The sequence below is a fragment of the Periophthalmus magnuspinnatus genome, chromosome 8 (assembly GCF_009829125.3).
Source record: "Periophthalmus magnuspinnatus isolate fPerMag1 chromosome 8, fPerMag1.2.pri, whole genome shotgun sequence".
Lineage (NCBI taxonomy): Eukaryota > Metazoa > Chordata > Actinopteri > Gobiiformes > Gobiidae > Periophthalmus > Periophthalmus magnuspinnatus.
The window spans coordinates 12,841,050-12,860,621 of record NC_047133.1 but is presented as its reverse complement, the minus strand read 5'-3'; the positions used below and the strand labels follow the sequence as shown (position 1 = coordinate 12,860,621).

Here is a 19,572-nt window from a genome sequence, read left to right as displayed (position 1 = left end):
ATAATGTTTATTGGAGAATAAAGAAACAGTGGTTAACAATTTTAATATATTATAGACCATTATAAATATGTATTACTGTTATTACTATTTTTATGTTTTGTTTTGGTTTTTTTTTTTACAAAACATTTCAATTTTTTTAATGTAATCTTATCATGTATTTAAATGTATTATTTAGAATGTCTTGGTTAATCAGCAAAAAAAAAAAAAGAAATAAAACAGCTCTGTTAAGTAATATTTTCCTGCAGTAGCCTAACAGTTTACCCTCTGAACAACTGGTTTTGCCAAATCCTAAAAAACTATTAATGCACAACACAGGACAGGCTGACACTCACACTGAAACTGTCTTTTAACTTTTACATTTTACATTATTCTTGGTCTCAAAAGCAATCTTATAATTCTAACCTCAGCGTCAGAACAGAACAGGAGAGAACAGAAAATGTGTTATTCAAAAGAAGAATCGAGATCTTTCTTCATTTACAAGAAATGAGAAATTATTCAGCTTGTTAAAAAAAGCTTGGTTTTAATGAAGTGTTTGACTGTGAACTTAAAAATGTAAATGTACAAATGAATGTGATGTTATGAATGCGGTAACGAGTGGACACTGACATTTTTCTAAGTGCAAGTGAAATCTGGTTTAGAGCCATGTGCTTCTAAAACTGTGGGAGAAACATCAAGCCTGAATTCCCTTTTACAACGAAATATGACCAGTTATAGGCAACAAATCCGCAATGACAATGTAGAATGAAGATTATTACATTTGTGGGGCTAACTATATTCTCTGAACTCTGGCCAATCAGAACAGAACAGATGATGCAGTACTGTGTGTTTGTAGGAGCAGAGACAGTAGTGAGACAGACAGGGATTGGGATAATTAGGACTTGTGCTGTACTTACATCTAATAATAACTGCACGGCTAGAACTCCACTCAATTGTATGTACAAGTTCAAAAATCTACTCAATAACAGTAAAGCAACAGTCTCTGTCTTGTTTTAAAGTGTCTGAAAAATCATATTTGCAAAAAATACAAAAAATACTGCTAAATGCCCCTTGTTTTATAGAGGAACTCACTAAATCAGCATTTTTTACACGTTGCCAAAACATTTGCTGCAATAATGAAATACACACAATGCTCACTTGGGGTAATGTAAAGTAGGTTATGCCAAGTAAAAGGTCAGTTCTGTGGAGAGGTGCCCTATTATGCTATTATATTTTTGAGCAATGAACAACTATTAAATTAATGCTAGATCAGTTTAATGCCTTACTGTGTGAAACTTGAAGCAATATCATCTCCATGGACACAAGCAGGCGGCGGATTCCCTACCAGAAAGTATCAAGTATCAGTCCGATACCAGGTGCCAGTACTCGTACTCGTCAATGTGCAGCCGATACCAAGAGCCGATACCACTGTAACTGTGCCGTGTCCTAATTTGACCCTCACTGCTCGTTTTTGAAGCAGTCGAGCATAAAGAGCATGAAAGACCCGTTTGTTGGGCTTATTACGTTTGTGCATTATGTAACTTCCGGTGAAAGTCCCACCACCTGCTTATCTCCATGTTACAATGTTATTGTCTAGAATGTTCCACAGTATGGCATTAAATTCAAGGTGTTTTACATTGCTAAAAAAATATCAAAAAAAAAATTATCTTACAGTTATAGTCACAAAAAAGGAATCAAATAAATAAATATAGCAAAGTACCAGTATAAATATGGACTTATACTTATAACTTATACTTATAAATACAGTTTAAGTCCGTATAATATGTTATATGAGATGAATAAAGGAGCATTAGTTTGACACATGGTTATAAAATGTATAAATATTGCAGGTGTTTAGAATAAGGGGGAGTTGTTATGCAGGTGTTTGGTTGTGTGGAAGTCGACAGAAACTTTATAATGAACTCTTTATAATGGCCCTATTTTCTTGCCCATTAACAAGTAAAAAACAGGTAAAAGACGATAAATAAAAAGTAAAACAACAAGTAAACGAGCTCTCTCATTTTTAACAAGCAAGTTTTGTATGACCAGAGTGCACACTCAAGTGCAAGTGTCTGTCTTCAAATGAATATTATTCATCACACACTCCAGTACAAATATGTCCAAGCAAACCAGCATTTTTAACAGACTACATTTGAAAAATAAAGTTGGAACGCTTGAGTTTTCTGTGTTTTTATGCTTGGAAATGTAGTTATGTTTGAGATGAGACTGTGGACTCCCTGCTAACAGCTTGTCAAAGTGTGAATTATTCAACCTCAGAGACATGATTCTGGATGGGAGGATGGAGGAGGATTCTGGAGGATGAAAATGGCATGTTTGTAAATTCAAGCCTTAAAGATGTATTATGCAACATTTTCTTTTTGGCACTTTCTACCATGTTATAAAGGTGTTCCCTCATCAAAAACATGCCTGAGGTTTTATATGTCACCCATGCATGTTTGATTAATCTAGGGTTCTCTCCCGGATCCTATTAAAGCCATCCTTACGCTCTGAAGGGAGAGTGACAAAGAGTAAAAGGAGGGGCAAAAACGAAACTGAAACTTTTAAAACATGTGAATATTATGTAAAAATGTCTTAGCAGTTAATACCCCATAGAAGTTTAAGACCCTCATACACTCAGACAGAAATATGTCCTTGCAGTGCCATTGAGACAATCATCCAGGTCCTTTTAAACTCAGCATATTTTAAAACTAAACACTTGACATGAGTTTTTATGCTTGAATATGTTTGAGATTAAAAAAAAAAAAAAAAAAAAAACTGCGTATGAAAGCGTCATTATTCAACCTCAAAGACATGATTGTTGTCAGTTGAGAGGAACTTGGTCATTGTTCCAAAACAGTGAATCTCTTGCTTCAGATCCAGAATCCACACTTTAATACTTTACAAAGATGTCAGTCTGGTCTCAGGTGAATCTCCCCAAGTTCAAATGTGTGATTGACAGGTGGATTAGCCAATCAGTGACACACATGGTCCGTCTGTATCAAAACAAATACGGCTGCTTATGGGGTACTTTGCAAATGTCTGCAGAATACTGAACGAAGCACAAATTTGAGCTGAGAGAAATGGGTGACCAATGAGCTCATTCATTTTACATGCGTCATTGAAATAAGCAAATCTGATTGGATGGCCGTGTTTGATTCCGGCTCAAGGTGAGACGGAGAAAGTGGTGACCAGAGACTGTATAAAAAATACAGAGAGATATCAGTCTGGACTTTCCAGGCAAACTCTACCTCATGCGAGTAACATCAATGCCTTGTTAGAAAATGTTTAGCTTTTACGATGTCATGACATTCACTTAATGTTATGATATTTATTGTAGCTTTGTGGAGATGCACAATAGAAGAAATGCAGCATTTTGCTTTTAAAAAACATTGACAATACTTTGGAATATGACAGTAATGTTGCACCAAAGACTTAAGATAGATCTTTATAACAGTTATTTCTTCATATGGTCTGCACTGATATCAAACAAAAGACAACAAAACACTGCTATTAATTCAATTTGTGAGATTTTTGTCAGTGTGATATCATGATATTGTGGCTATTGTTACATAGGTTATCATATCTTCCTCCTCCTTTTGAGCACTTTTGCACAGTTGCACAGTTGCTGCCAAAACAAACTGTTGCTCAATTAAACAAATTCTACTGGGACCTCACAAAATCAGGATGAATATGAGACCATCTTGCCGTGGGGCGTGAGTGCTGACCTCATTTACCATCGTGCTTGTGACTTCATTATAGTTGTTTTACTTCAGCTAAAACTACCTCGGAGACAATCTGGCAAAAGTTATTACCAAAGAACCCAAACAAAGGCTTAAGCTTTTCCTTGTTAAGTCATTTGCTTAATGAGTAGTCCACAGAGAGGGCTGTTAGTGCACGCTTTAGGGACAGAATTAAAGATGAGGATGAATACTTCACACTTATCTCCTCGGAAATACAAACTTTATTAAGGTCTTACTGATATCCTGGCTTTGCACTTATGTCACTCAGCCAGATTTACATGTTTTGAGCTTTTTTGACTGTTCATATAGATAAAATGAAATCAAATTGAGAACAATATCCCCCGTCTGACCCCCACTGTAGACTCTAAATGGGGCAGACACAGTGTTTCCCCACTAAATCTACATAATAATAAATTCAAATAAGCACAACATATTTGGGTACACTTGATTCAACTTCATAAATAATTTCCAGTGATTCACGCTTTTGAATGCTTTGAATACATCTAAAAAAACACATACAAGCCATAGACTGTAAATGGACATAGCTAAACTGCTAGTCACTTCGTTCCAAACAGGATCCATCCACTCTAATTCACTTTACATTGGAAAACTGTCGTCCCTCTCTCTGTAACTGCTGCCGTCAGACTCGTCATTCTTTGTCTTAAAATGTTCATATTAAGCAGTTCTGCATGATTCTGTTTTTATTACACTATTGTGTCTGTAACTCAAGGTATGAATATTGATAAGAGACAAATCTATTGCCTTCTTTCCCCGAGGTCGCTCCCATTAGCGTTAGCAACCGGTTTGACTGTCAGTGTTGCTAAGCGCCTGCTCCCTGTGTGGGTGGGTTGGGATGTTACCTTCAACAGTCCTGCTCCGGATTGGCTCTTTGTTTACTATGATACTTGAGGTCGGAATAGCTAATACGTAACTCAGCTCCATATTTGCCACTATAACTGCTCGCCTCGATGAGTTTGATTTGACTGGAGCCGAATGTGATGGGTGATGCCACAGTCACATACAGTTTATGATCAAAACTGATGCGTTCTCTTGTATTTGTACATAATCTCTTCCACACACATGTCCAGCAGAGCCTTAATCCCAAACTGGTTGTCTGTAGATTTAATTAATTGTGAGATCTCGTCCAGCAGGATTAATTCAATTATTTTGACACTATGCTCGTTTATAATTGTCAGAACTGCCAACTTTCCCAGTTTCATCTTTAATGAGAGAGACTAGCAATACAGTTAACAAAGAGTCAGGTAAAAATCTATGAACAGAGACAGATGGAAAGAAGCGCAGTAAACCTCACACTTTCAAACGCTCTGCAGAAACATTGTCCAGCCCAGTGTCCTGATTAGACAGTCTGGTGACAGCGTCTAGACTAGGACTTCATGCTGTATCATTGAGTGTCCTTTTACCAACTCCTCCAACCACCACCAGCACTTATGCACTTACAACTTTTACACTAGGCAATGTGGGTAAAGTGTCTTGCCTAAGGACACAATGTCAGTCTTTGCCACTAGCAGCCCACTGTAGCACCTGATATTCCCAGTGGTCTCCCATCCAAGTATAACCAAACTCAGCTTTGCTTAGTTTCTGAGATGTGACGAGGTCTGACGATCAGGCTTTGACAAGGAAGTTTGACCACCCAGTTACAGTTACATTTACTTAAGTAACTTTTTAAAGAACTTGAGTCATATTTTTATTGCTGTGGTTCTTCTTCCTGCTGTGAGTAAGTCTACAAGTGACAAAGGCTTTATGTTGACTATCTGAAATGATTTGAGCATGTGTGTCTTGTCTAATTTGTGTGTCTATCTTTTGAAAATATCAGATTCTGTACAATATTTATGTTTTGTCCTTCCTATTACATGAACTTTAAATTGTAAATCAAATGTCACGTCTTCACAGTTGGTCTTTAAGTTACTCTTACTTGAGCAATTTCTTGGACCATTACTTTGTCCTTCACATTAACATTATTTTGAAGCAACTACAATTTCAGCTACTCTATTCACCTCTGGCTAAAATCTATACATGCATGATATGATCTGAACCTTAAAGACGGTGTACCTGATTCATGCAGTAAAAAAAAAAACTAGCTACTTTGCACAGGTCCAAACTTATTCCTCACTAAACACAAGAGCAGAACTTGGGGGAATCAATCCTCCGATCTTCGCGTAGGAGTGCTGGAACCACTGAGTCATTCCATTTATTCGCCACAGTGAGTTTTATATCTTTCATTTCAAAACTTTCAGAGGCCAGCGTAGAGTTTTGTAATCCTAACAACAATTAATAACAATTAGTAACACGCTAACAGCACACTTCCTGGTTCATAGACTATAAAAAACACTATAATTAGATGTAAAGTGTGCGCAGCTGTTTCATTTTGACCCTAAAAGCTACTTATACCATATACTTGTACTGGGGGAGATCAAATTTTACTTTGATACATGAAAAAATTGGATACAGCACCTTTTCATGTGATTAATTTTTCATGCCATAGTTTTATCATGTGGCATGGGCTAAGATTTGAGACATGAATAATCCTACAGAACATTTTGTATGATATTAACACAAATGCCATTTTAAAAAGTGACATCCTGTAAAATGTATAGAATTCACTGAGCACCAATAATACAGTTTACTTCTCGAATATGTGGGTGATAAAGTCCTCAACATCTGTGCAGTGCAATTAAAAAGATAGTTGATTGTCTATTGAACAGTAGAGCTTTGGTGCCCTCTGCTGGAGACAACAAGGAAAACGATAGGATTGTTGACTGGAAAAGCAAACTCTGGAGAATGTCTTTAGAATTTGCTTGATTATTAGTGAAATGAATCATAGCAAGGAAAATACTGTATATTTTTCTGACTATTGTGAATTCCAGTCAAATGCAAAGGTTGTAATTCAATTTTAACACAGATTGAGTATTTTTATAGTTACAAACATGCAGTAAAATGGCAGAGTGATGGTCTTAACTTGGAGGTTGGCAGTTCAATCGCAGATGTGAACTAGTGCTTATTGTTAATTCATCCTTGAGCAACACAGACACTTTGTTAAAGGCCCTGTACATATATTTGGGCAGAATTATACTTTTTTTTTTCCCATTACAGATATATTGTATTAGCAGATCTTTAGGTTAAAATAAGTTTGCTGCGTGCTGTTTGGATCTAATTACATAACATTTTCAGGTCTGATAATCAAGAAATGCACGGTTAGCATGCTAGTTGCTGTTAGCTGCACCCTTACAGCTGGGAAAAGTGCTTTTAAAGTCATCTTGGTGAATAATTAGGATGTTCTGAATGCATAAGATAGGTGAGGGATCATTTTGGACTAAACTGCAAACTGTCATGTTTTTAAGACCGTAAAACTCAGGTACGGAGTGTTTAATCATGCTTTAATGTGTGTGTGTGTGGGGGGGGGGGGGGGGTGTTCAGAGAAACCTTAGGCGTAGATTAGCAGTCATGTCTCCTTCAGCAAGGCTCAGAGCAGATGTAGTGAATACATAATGCAAATATGAGTGTGCTGGAAAGTGCTACGGAAACAGCTGCAAATACCATCCGCAAATACTAACATTTTCTTCCTCAGATGGATTTTTTGGGCCTTTACTAGATGCTAAACATATTTTTGGCATATGTATTTTATGTTTCAGTAGTTTAAATAATGGCTAAACACACTTTGCAAGAGGCCTGTATCCAAGCCATTAGATTTAGGTTAGAGCTCCTAAACTAAGAACGAGTCTGGTTAAGTTTCATGGAACAAAAAAGAAACAAAACAAAACTTGCATAGGTTATTTTCTGTGACGTAACTATCTAGGGAAAATTGAAAGTGAGTGATTTATGAGCACTCACAGAGGGATGAGCTAGTGTACAGGATTACTGAAAGAAGCATGAATGAAGCAAAAACATTAAAATAGCTAAAATAGGTACATTTTCATAGCTTTTTCTTTTAAAGACGGGATATTACACTTCTATGGGGTATTAATTGCTAACACATAACATATTTAGACCATCATGTTATGGTTATTGTTTTGAAAATGCTTTAAATAACAAAAAAATAACAAATTCAAAGGTTTAATTAATTTCAGTTTTGTTCCCCCCTCCCTTTGCTTCCCATGCTAAGGCACTCCTCCTTCAGAGCGCTATCGCTACACAATCAGTGTGCAGTCCTCTAATTAAACTACTGCATATCGAATCAGGTTTGTGAAGTCATAGTATATTTGAATGATGCTTTTGTATATTACTCAAACATGCATGGGTGACATCTAAACCCGTTCAGACAGGGTTTGATGGGAAATGTTATAACATGGTAGAAAGCTCCAAAAGGTCGGTTTTGCATAATTCCCCCTCATTAACCTTAAACCGGAAAAAAAAAAACATATGCTCTAAGATGTGTGTGTTGTGTGTGTGTTACCTGCTCCTCTTTGGTATAGAGCTGGAAGCACTGGTCCAGAGTACAGGTGTGGCTCTGGTTCTGCTGGGCCCTTACGCTGTCCGCCTCCTTCACCACCTCCTCCTGGATGTTCCCAAACAGACTGCAACACAAAGTACAACTCATCACAAACCAGACCAGACCAAAGACCAGGCCAGGGGATCCGACCAGAACAGTTTGGGGGCCACTAGATTGATGTAATACACTGAATAGATAAGTTCATCAACATATTAAAATCAAATTTTACTTCAAGGAGTACTACAGTTTAAAAACACATAAATAATAGCCAATGTTCTGTTGGTAAAAACACGTAATTTGGAGCAGAGTTCAGACTTTGGAGCAAGATGTTTTACAAATATGTCTAGTTTTTAGGGAATACAGCTAGGTCATGTTTATAGAATTTATCGTGTGTATTAAATCGTGTGTATGATTCCTTAAATAACAGCAAATTACATAATTACAAACACCATAATCACAAATCTGTAAAGCCCAACCTCGTAACAACATTATAACATTCTATTGGTGGGCATGCCATCTGTAGTCCACCCCATGGGATATGCTCCACCAGGCCAATGTACAAGTCAGGTCTGTGGAGAGAAATGTTCTTTCTCTATAAGACTGGTTAAGCGCGATAGGTAGGTAGGTAGATAGATAGATAGAATTGATTGATTGTAGGGGTGTGATGAGACACAAAAAACAAGATTGCAGTTGTACGGTGAAATTTGGAGCCAAGTTCTATATTTGTAATTCTGACCGCGAGTAACGCCCCTTCCCGCCCACATCACTGATTTAGCACGGAGTGGGCTCTTAGTACTGCTGTCAATCAAACCAGTTGCAAAAAGCAGTGAGAGCGATCTCAGGGAAAGAAGGCACCTCATTGGTTTGCTATTAATATTCATATCTTGAATTATGGACAAAATAGATAAATAAAACCACCAAGATCATGTAGCGTGGATTGATACAAACATTGTAAGACCAAAAAATTATGGGCCTGACAGCAGTACAGAGAGAGGGGTGACAGTTTGAAATGAATTGGAGCCAGAAGCACACCCATGCTCACTCTTTATGTGGAGCACCAGCAGATTAGCCATGTCAGTTTATATATAAAGACTATGAACTACAGCTTCTTGAGAGGTGCAACTCAGCAGCGCTTATTTATTTTTATTTTTTTGTATAATCCAAATTGGATAAAATAAAGGTTTTTCTCATGTGTGCAGCATCTTGAGGCAATTTTGTCCCATGGGATGTTGTGGAACGAGATCTTGTCCCATCCCTAATAGATTGATAGATAGATTGCTTCAAACATCAGATATTACAATAAAAATCTGACCAGTCTTTAATGCGATGCTCCCACTCAACGATGAGCTTCACATGAGGAGGTCCACCCGATCCACACATCTTCAGAGCTCTGCAAAACAGACAAAAACAAACATGAGACTGAATCACTTTTAACTGGTCGAGGGAACATCATCTGCGTCTCTCCATGGAGATGACATTGTTTTGCTGAGAATGTTCCACAGTATAGCATTAAACATATTGTAATGCACTAGGGGCTAGTGCACTGACTCCAGCCTAGGGGGCGACCAGGAGTAAGAACGACAGGGAGCCAAAGTGTGTGAACAGAAATTTGATTCAAAAATATTTGTATTGAATATATTTGAGCTTAAGTATTCTTATTTGTATATTAGAGAAATACAGAATATTAATAAATATGTTTCTTCTTCTTCATATTATTATTATTATTATTATTATTATTATTATTATTATTATTATTAAAGGAAGTTATAATAAAGGTGAAACCAGAAGTGGGGCTATTTGATGTAGGTTACAGTACACATCTCCATGGAGACAAGAAGGTGATGCCATAAGGTCAAGACACAGGTCAGATCTATGGACAGGGGACTATGCTTACAGAAAACACAAACATGAACACTTAGATTACTTGTATTTTGTATTATGAATTTGTAAAATGTGTTAAGATATAAATGTTTGTATTGTTTCAGAGTCTAGTAAAGGACTCTATGAATAAAGATTGATTGGTTAATCCACTAAGTCAGATGAAGGTAGTGCAATCTTCACCACTCTTATTGCACATTGACGCTGTGTCCTTGTGCATTTCACCTACATGATCTTTATGAATATGTTAGTGTGTTTGACATAAACTATTACTGCTTTCACTTGTAGTGAGGTTTCTGAGCCAACAGATGGCAGAGTTGTACTTAGCATGAAGCATGAAGGAAATCGTAGCTGTATTAAATCTAATTGAACTGAATGAATTCAATATTTTTAATTCCACAAAACATACAATTTACATGTTAATTAAACTTAAGATTTGTAACTATTCAATGAGAACTTTGAATATTTAAATACACTGGACCACAACAATAATGCAATCTTGTCTTACTGAATGCATCTAAAAAAAAAAACTAAAAAAACAAAAACAAAATCAAAAACACTGGAGCGATCCACAGTAAGGTGTTAAACTTCTATCTCCATGGAGACAAGCAATGCCCTACTAGGCAAACTTACAGGTCAGATCTGTGAAAAGACTAACCCACTCACAGTAAAACTCATGTTTTTCAAGGTATTTCTTATAGCAACAAAACACCTATTACAATAAATGCACAATAGATACGTTTTATGCCATACTGTGGAACATTCCTGGCAAAACAATAACTTCCAGTCTCTATGGAGATATGGAGCAGATGACAGACCCATATAAGTCAACTCACAGTGAATGCAATAACACAACTTAGTACACATTCCTATGAAACGTAGCTATAATACAGTAGCATGTAGTGACTTTTATGAGTAGGCAAACAGATGTGAGGTGGACATCAATATTTAGTCGACAGCCGATATTTAATAACATCACTTTTTATACAAACTACATTGCAAATTTGTAAATTTGTTTTTACTGACTGATTAAATGCACGTATATACTGAGACATGTTGGAGTCAAATTAGAGAAACCTAGACCTACATAGTTTATAATTTAGTTTAGTTGTACATATATATATATTGGACTGTATTTGACAGATTTGTCCTACACTTCAGTTTTTGCAGCTGAACCTTAAGTACTACCTTCAGTACTGTAATTATTATAACGCATCTAGAAATCAAATGGCAGCTCCACACATAAAGTACTCCACAAAACATACATTCATGAATAAACGCTAACAACTGGTCAGACAGGTGCATATAGGAAGAAACATCCTGCATTTCCCTGAAGTAGAGCAGGTCCAGAACAGCCACATGTTCCTCCACATGTGTAATAGTCCTGTTATTCCTTTAATGCTGCTGCTTCTTAAACAGATGGGCTCCTCTCCAGCCGCTGTCACTCCACTGCTCTGTCCGGATCCTTCATTTCACACAAATTAACCCTGAAACTAGCTCACTGTTTGATTAAATGACTCTCTGTATTCGTGACTAACATCTCATCACTCGAAACATGAAGCTAAAAGCGACTTATTTTCGACACTTGTTCTGAAAGTTGCCGCTGCTGTTGTCGTATCCTGCAGCACATGCGCACTAAAACAACCAGCTGGCGTCTCCGACTGTAAAAGCACAGGTAGAGAGTGTGGCACGGCATGGCCTCGGTAGCACAGGAGAACAACACAACTCAACTTAAAGACACAGGAAACCACGATTCATGTAGCCTGCTCAGCGTCCAGTAAACCATGCTTCAAAGAGACAGACACGGAGGGAAAACGGAATTATCTGGATATAATTGGAAACTATTTCATTATACTTTGACACGCAATGATTTCGATTTTACTGAACAAGCACTCCTTTCCTTTCCTTGATTGCCCTGACCGCAAGCTACTGCTATAATAAAAGTAAGCCAGGTGTATATATAGAGCAGTACATTCCTATACTTAGGGTTCATTTGAGGACCGGGCAGGAGTGGATTTGCGAACACTGCCGCTGCATTGATTTGTATGAAGCGGTGTGCTGCGTGTGATTAGCATTTCAAAAGACCCCCAGAGCATTTTAGCCTATCAGCGGCAACATCCAGAGCCTAAAAGAGGTGCTCTGAACCGCTCCAGGACGCAGGGCTTTTAGGGAGCAGCCAAAGCGTGCTCTCAGAAACACAGCTCAGAGGAAACAGTAAAGTGAGGGGTTTGACCAGTATTTAAAACAAGGGATAAGCGTGTACGTGGGGTGTTATACAGGGTTTTGTAAGAGTACCGTGACTGTACATTATCAGTATTAACAGTAATCCAAATAATTACTCAGATGACTGGTCAAAATTAAAATAAAAAAGTTAAAATTGGATGTAGATGCTGAATTGTTTAAGCGTAATTGGACAAATATTGCCTAGGATCCCGAAATACACAGTTCTTCAACACTTTACAAACATGTGAGTCTGGTCATTTGTGAATCTTTATGTTTTCAGATGGGAGTGATTGACAGGTGGATTAACCAATCAGAAAGGCCCGGTACCTGATTTTTTCCCATGTATTTGAGCTCAGTTTGGTTGTTTATGAGGAAAAAAGACAGGGGAAAAAATATCACAAAACTATCACTAAAAACTTGAGGAATTAGATTTTGTTTTTAAATGATAAGTGACAAATGAGCTCCTTAATTTCACATGTGTCACTGAAATAAACAAATCTGATTGGACGATCATGTTTGGTTCTGGCTCAAGGTGCAAGTGTGGGAACCAGACTGATATCTCTCGGTATAAAAAAAATATAACAAAACTATCATTCTGAATTTGCCAGGCAAGAACAAATACAAAATAATTATGAAATTCAATAATTTTTTGTTTAATTTTTCATGGCATATTCAGTCTAGACAGCAAAAAACAACAACTACAAGAAAAACTACTCTTGAGTCCTGTACAACCGAAAGTGTTTATTGTGTGTGTTATTGTTGAATTACTTAAAAATAGTACTCTAGTAGAAGTCACTTAAGTTTGTAGCTTAACATTGACTTCTGCTTTAATTCCTGTCTCTATGTTTGTTGCTTATTTGACAAGTAAAAGGTTGTCCCATTATTTGTCATAGTTGTAACTACAGTGAGCACAACAAAATATCACAGGTTTGACACCAGAGTAGTGTGGAGGTACATAAACAAGAATACTTGATTTCTAAATGATTATCCACAAGCTGAGAGGTAGACACAGGTTTACAGATTCAGACAGTACTCACCTCTCCACAGCTGGGTGGTACTTTCAGGTGTTCAGACTGCACTGACCTCTCCACAACTGGGTAGTACTTTCAGGTGCTCAGATGGTACTCACCTCTCCACAGCTAGGTAGTACTTTCAGGTGTTCAGATGGTACTCACCTCTCCACAGCTGGGTGGCAGAGTGGTCGGCCATCTTGAGGTGACAGGTAGCTGTAGAAGGCGGATCCTCCCACCACTCGGATGTTGAACAAAACTCGGGCATTCTGCGGAGACAAGAAAACATTAACATTCTGTAAAATAAAGTTGTTTTATCGAATTGCATTTGCCAAGTGACACCCATTTCTGCTTTTCACAAAAAAACAAAACAAAAAAACAACAACATTTTATTATCAAACCATTTCAGATCATTGTTGGTGGATAACTCAAAGTAGGACACATTTTTTATTTATTACAGAGTTTGATCCCAGGGCCTTCCTATTAACACTTTGCAAGGACATCACGCTGGAGGGTGTTTTATAGATATATCTCTACAGTGGAATATTCATCAGTTACCACGGCGACACAGTTCACACATTAACAAACATTGCCAAAAAAGTTTTAAAATAGTCTGAAAACTCAAGAAAAAATACAAAATTGATTTAAACAACACATTTCAGGAGCCTGTGATCAACCCGGTGTCCATGCCTCTGTTTTGATGTTTGATTTTCAACAAAAAGGTGAGAGTGGCTAACGCTCGCTAGCTTGTGACTGTAATCGTATGGGTGATAGACTTGTTTCAGAGCACAAATCATTTCACCTCTTGTCCCAACTCAGTCAGCTGTTTCTCCTCAGATTGTGTTTAAATAAAGCTCAGATTAAAGCTTAATAGAGCTTCTGACAGAGCAGTGCCTTTAGTTAGCATCACATCCACAGGGAATGTATATGTTCTGCTGCAAAGTATCAATATGAAGTTTGTTTCCCCTCGCGTCCCCGCATCTACCCACGCATCAAGTTAGTCCTGGAGATGGGGACAAAACACAGAGGGCAAATTTCTCTATGGGGACAAAAACGCTAAATAAAATGGACACGCTTGAACTCGATTTAATAAAAGTGGTGCAGGACTTTTATCATTCTGGTATTTGAGTGAGGCAAAGTTTTGATACAGCCACAGCATTCTGAACATTTCGACAGGTGCAAAGATTCTGTCACTTTCACTGTAATAACCACGTACGTGTCCCAGATGCCCACAGGCTGAGCTCCTCCAGGTAAGCACAGCACCTGTCAGTCTGATGGCCCTGTCAGAAACGTTCATTACTTTACTATATTCAGCCTCCAGTCATCTGCCGGGTAACACTGTGAGGAAAAAAGTGCGTGTGTGTTCTGATTGGTTGAATTTTGTTTGTATAACAGATAAATGGCCACTAATGGATCGCTGTTACCAAAGCCCGATTACTCACTCCGCTATTTATTGACCAGTTATAGTGAGCAAAAACTTGTCATACTTTTTTTTTTCCTTTTTACATTTGTTTAAGTAAATCACAGTTTAAGTTTCAAATTGATACCTCTAATTTTAAGATTTTGTCCTGTTGTGGAATTCAGTCTTTTATTGCTCTGTCTGGACTGGAATATCGCACAGTACGGCATTAAACATTTCTTTCCACCATTTAGACAAGTCACAGGTCAGGTCTGTGAAGAGGCAAGCCCGCTCACAGTAACAATGTATGTTTTTCAAGGTATTCCCATTCCCAATAGAAACAGCCATCACCCCTAAATCAGAAAAATGACAGTGTCCCTTTAACACCTGTACTCTGTGTATATTCCTGGTAGTCGTGAGAGATCCCGGGCATGACTCAGGCTTCCACCCACAGCTGTTCAGGAGTGCTGACCTGTTTAAGCACTTCTAAACTTGGGATTCTTTTTGAGCTTTGTACTCTGTTATAACGCTGTTCCCTCATCAAATACAAAGAGGTTTCAGATGTCATCCATGTTAAAGGCCCTATTTGAGCTCTCTTTAAGGTCAGCAGTGCACGCCTATGCAACGCTACAGCCCACAAGCCTGTGTGACCCACGCTCCCACATGGCCATTCTCCAGAAATATGAAAAAGCATGATACAAAACTGTACACATCTAAATAAACTTGATGTGATGTGCAGTAGTTTTGTTAGCAGGATGCACGCTGATTGTGTTAGGACAGGGCTCTGAAGGGAGAGAGAGAGAGATCTTGTATTTGTTCTAGATGTTTTCATTGCTCAAAAATTGCATGCATTCATATTGTGTGTGGGCTTGCCTCTCCACTGATCTGACCAACAATCTCACCTGGATGCCCATCTGCTTGTCTACATGGAGTCAACAACACCTCCATATATATATATTTTTTATTCATATTTAATTTTCACATTGTAAAATGTGCAAACATCACAAAACAAGATGTTTTTGGTCTAGTCCTAACCTGCCTTTTACTTAGTGGAATTACAATATTTTTGTCACATTTTGTAACCTCTCCTCCCACTGCTTTGTAGTACACACTCTGGTTGTGATTAAGCGTTCTGCAAATATAAAATAGAGTTCCAGGAACAGGGCAGTAGCACACTGACATGAGCCCACACAGAGTACCAGGGCTGGGGCTGTTGGGATGAGCGGACCCCCTCAGCAGACTGCACCTTCCTGGAAACATATTGATGTTTTGAACACATGAACCCAGTGGAATGTGTTTGCCTTTGGAGATGTTAACCATTAGCAAGTGCTTCCAAAGCTAATATTATCATTGGCTGCAACTGAAAATATCTCTTTCTAATGTGCCATCTGCTCGTTATTGCTTTGCCTAGAATGCTCCACAGTATGGCTTTAAACTTATTGCATTTATTCAATTATTGCTTGAAACGCATCGAAAAGTCAGTCTCTGTTTAAAAAGTACAATAACCGAAGACAATTCAATAAACATATGTTTGTAGACTGATTTTTCTTAAAGGAAAACATGAACAGGTTTATCCCTCTGTGCATTACGTAGGAAGAAAAGTATGGGCACAACTGGACCATATACCCCCAAAGTATGGGGTAGATGATAATAATAATAATAATAATAATAATAATAATAATAATAATGTTGTTATATTTTAAATTAAAGTGGTGTTGTCTTTTCTTGTTAAGTATTATGAGATCCTTTGTTGCGTTTAGCGAGCACCCACACGAGTTTTTTTCCTGTGACGTCATAAAGTCCACCCGTCCCAAAAGCAGAGAGAGCAGACTGCACGCTGAAGTCTGCACCCACAAATCTGTACCCCAAAGAAAATAAAAAATGAGTGTGTGGGTTTTTTAATTAGTTTGTCTGTTTTGAAATTTGTGCTTGTTTTGTGTGCGTGCATTCAAACTAGTGTGCATGTGTATTTTGAAATTTATGTGCGTATTTTTGAATTAGTGTGCGTGTATTTGACACTTTGGGCATGTATGGTGGACTTTAACACATCAAATATTATGAGATGTATGAAATTATCACCGGGGGAGTGAGAATGACAGGCGAGTGTGGACTGGCCGCGTGTTTTCTGCAGCTGCCTGTCAAAGCCTGGCTCCCTGGGTTACGTCCTGCTGGGGGATTTCACTGATTCTGGGAGGAGAAGAACATATTAAAGGTGCACTATATAAGTTTTCCGTTTGTCTCAGTAAATATGTTTTTGCTTTGCCAGAAATGTTTCACAGTATGGCACGTTTCTGTCTCGCACTTATACAATTACAGGTGTTTTTCTTCCTCAAAAATACCTTGGAAAAAAAGCGTTCTTCCTGTGAGTCACCACAGATCTGACCTATAACTTAGCCTAGGCAAAGCAAAAACATCTGCATGGAGACAACCCTACACCAGAAAAGTTACATAGTGCAGCTTTAAGTTTAAATGCATAGACTGATAATTTCAAAGCTAATTCTTATTAATGTGTTGTTTTAAAGGGCTCATATTCTGCTAGACTTTTTGAGCTATTAAAGGAACTGCGCAACTTACAATGTTGATTTATTCATTATTATTATTATTATTCATCACCAAATTATTATATTTGTTATAATTTGGTGTTTTGGTTCTCAAGACGATCCAATCAGAAAGTAGAATGAACCTCACAGGAGTCTCTCATTTGAGTCGCCAGTGTCTAAATCTACTTCACACTTCTCATTAAGACATAGATAACATGACTATATATATAAAAATAAAAAAAAAACATGACTAATAATCTTACCTAGTTTATGATTTTACTTCTTGGTTAGAGATATGACATGCACAGAGGTAACTGCATAACTGTTACCTAGCAACCAAGCTGTAAACAAGGGAAAAGCTCATCTAAATTGCACAATACAACTACATTTTTGTTTTATTAAAAGAAAATTGTGTTCCTGAGGCATAAATTCTTGCTGCCTTTTGAAGGAGTTTGGTGTAATGATGACATAGAGGGATTCTGTTTGAGAACGCAGTGCTACCTCTCGTAATTTCCATATTTATTTTCCCACTTTTCTTCACAAACTGCCACTTGACTGATGTAAATGAGATAAATATTTACCACAGGTACTATCCCACATGAAAACTCATCATAAGGACATTAAACCTAAAATTACGCTCTATGGTCTGAATCGGCACTAGTTTAGTACCTTGTTTTAAACGTGAAAAAAGCATAATATGTCTTTTTTTTTTCACAAATAAATGCTAACACCTTAATAAAAATCCAATTGCATCTGAAGAGACTTTTCCTCTGCCACCAGTTAGTAATCTTCTTGGGGCATAGGTTAACACTGCGGTTTACCAGCACTGCTTTGGCGAGCCTTTTGAAGCACTCAGATTAAAATGTCACGCCGCGTCAGAAGATGGGAGCCGAGCTGTCAGACATTTTGTTTTTTTCCTCTCCCGCTCCTCTCGTCTAAAATTAGCCTGAAAAGAGAGCCCCACTCGTGAAGATTGTGTCAGATGGATCGTTGTGCTGTCAGCGCATGGGGTTGTTTGCTGCTAGTGAACAGTCATTATCCAGTACCAGCAGGGGCTTAATACAAAGACAAACAGCGGGGGGCGCACACCGGCACATATGTCCAGCTGAGTTTCCAATAGTGCACCTGTATGTTCACTGCCTCCTGGTGGTGACCCCACATAGTGCAGGGTAAAGACTACAAAGCACATCGACTGTTGATATCATGTGGTATAACATAATTTACAAATTTATGGGTTTCAAGTTATGGCAACCGTTGTCATAGCAATTAAGCAATTCAAATCAAAATAATAGGCTATATCTTTTGAATGGGGAAAGTTCTTCTATGGGTCCTCACAAAGTTATCAAACCAGGCAGGATTTTTTTTTTGTCTGAATCCAATGAATAGCATGATATAGACTCATAAAATATTTGTATTGAACTTATTATATATCTTGTGGGGGTATATTGTGTCTTAAAACGTCATCAAAAACAGAGGATTTATGTTATTCATACATGTTTGCGTAATCTAGCAATCTCTCCTGTACAATCCAAACCCTCCTTGCGATTATCCTGTACAATGTTAAGCTCACAAGCCTATGTCACCCATGCTCCCGCACGGCCAAATATAAAAAAAAGCACAACACTACAACTTCACAAACCTGATGCGATGTGCTGTAGTTTCATTAGAAGGATGCACATCGATTATGTTCAGATACCGCACTGAAGGGGGAGTATCTTTTAATACGTGCTTTTCGGGGAATACAGTGGTCCCTCGTTTATCATAGGGGTTCCGTTCGAAAAATAACCGGCAATAGGCGAAATCCACAAAGTAGTCAGCTTTATTTTTTACAATTGTTATATACGTTTTAAGGCTGTAAAACCCCTCACCACACACTTTATACACTTTTCTCAGACAGGCATTAACATTTTCTCATACTTCTCTCTCGTTTAAACAGTCAAAGTTCAAACCCTCGTAGATTAAAAAAAATAAGTATTATTAGTATTATAGAATGAAGCGCAGTTAAAAACCCACAGAAATGTAATATCCCCTCTTTTAAATCTTCATATTCAATTCAATATTTTATATATATTGTATTCGCATAAAAGTCCACAAAAAACAAATATACAGATAGCATGACACAGAGGAAAACAACAATAAAACACCAAGATATCCTGCTAAGGTAGTATTAAATGCCAGGGAGAAGAGGTGAGTTTTCAGTCTAGTCTTAAATTGCGTTAAAGTCTGAGAGGATCTGACAGGCAGAGGGCGCCGTTCCCTAGTCTGGGCCACCGAAAAGGCTCTACAGTGGGCCCATAGTGCAAATACTGTGAATTGTCTACCACTAATAGGTACCACCTAATAGTGCCACAAGATCTAA

The 19,572-nt window shown here is 37.8% G+C and overlaps 1 protein-coding gene across 1 annotated transcript in view; it reads right to left on the bottom strand.

The window, feature by feature from the left end:
• LOC117375315 (ubiquitin carboxyl-terminal hydrolase 43-like) overlaps nt 1-19,572 on the bottom strand; it is a 105,905-nt gene that overhangs the window by 22,866 nt on the left and 63,467 nt on the right. The window contains exons 9-11 of the mRNA XM_055223784.1: nt 13,440-13,543; nt 9,476-9,553; nt 8,128-8,248 (exon numbers count right to left, since the gene is read on the bottom strand). Coding sequence (XP_055079759.1) covers nt 8,128-8,248; nt 9,476-9,553; nt 13,440-13,543 — 303 coding nt within the window. The remainder of the gene's footprint in view (nt 1-8,127; nt 8,249-9,475; nt 9,554-13,439; nt 13,544-19,572) is intronic.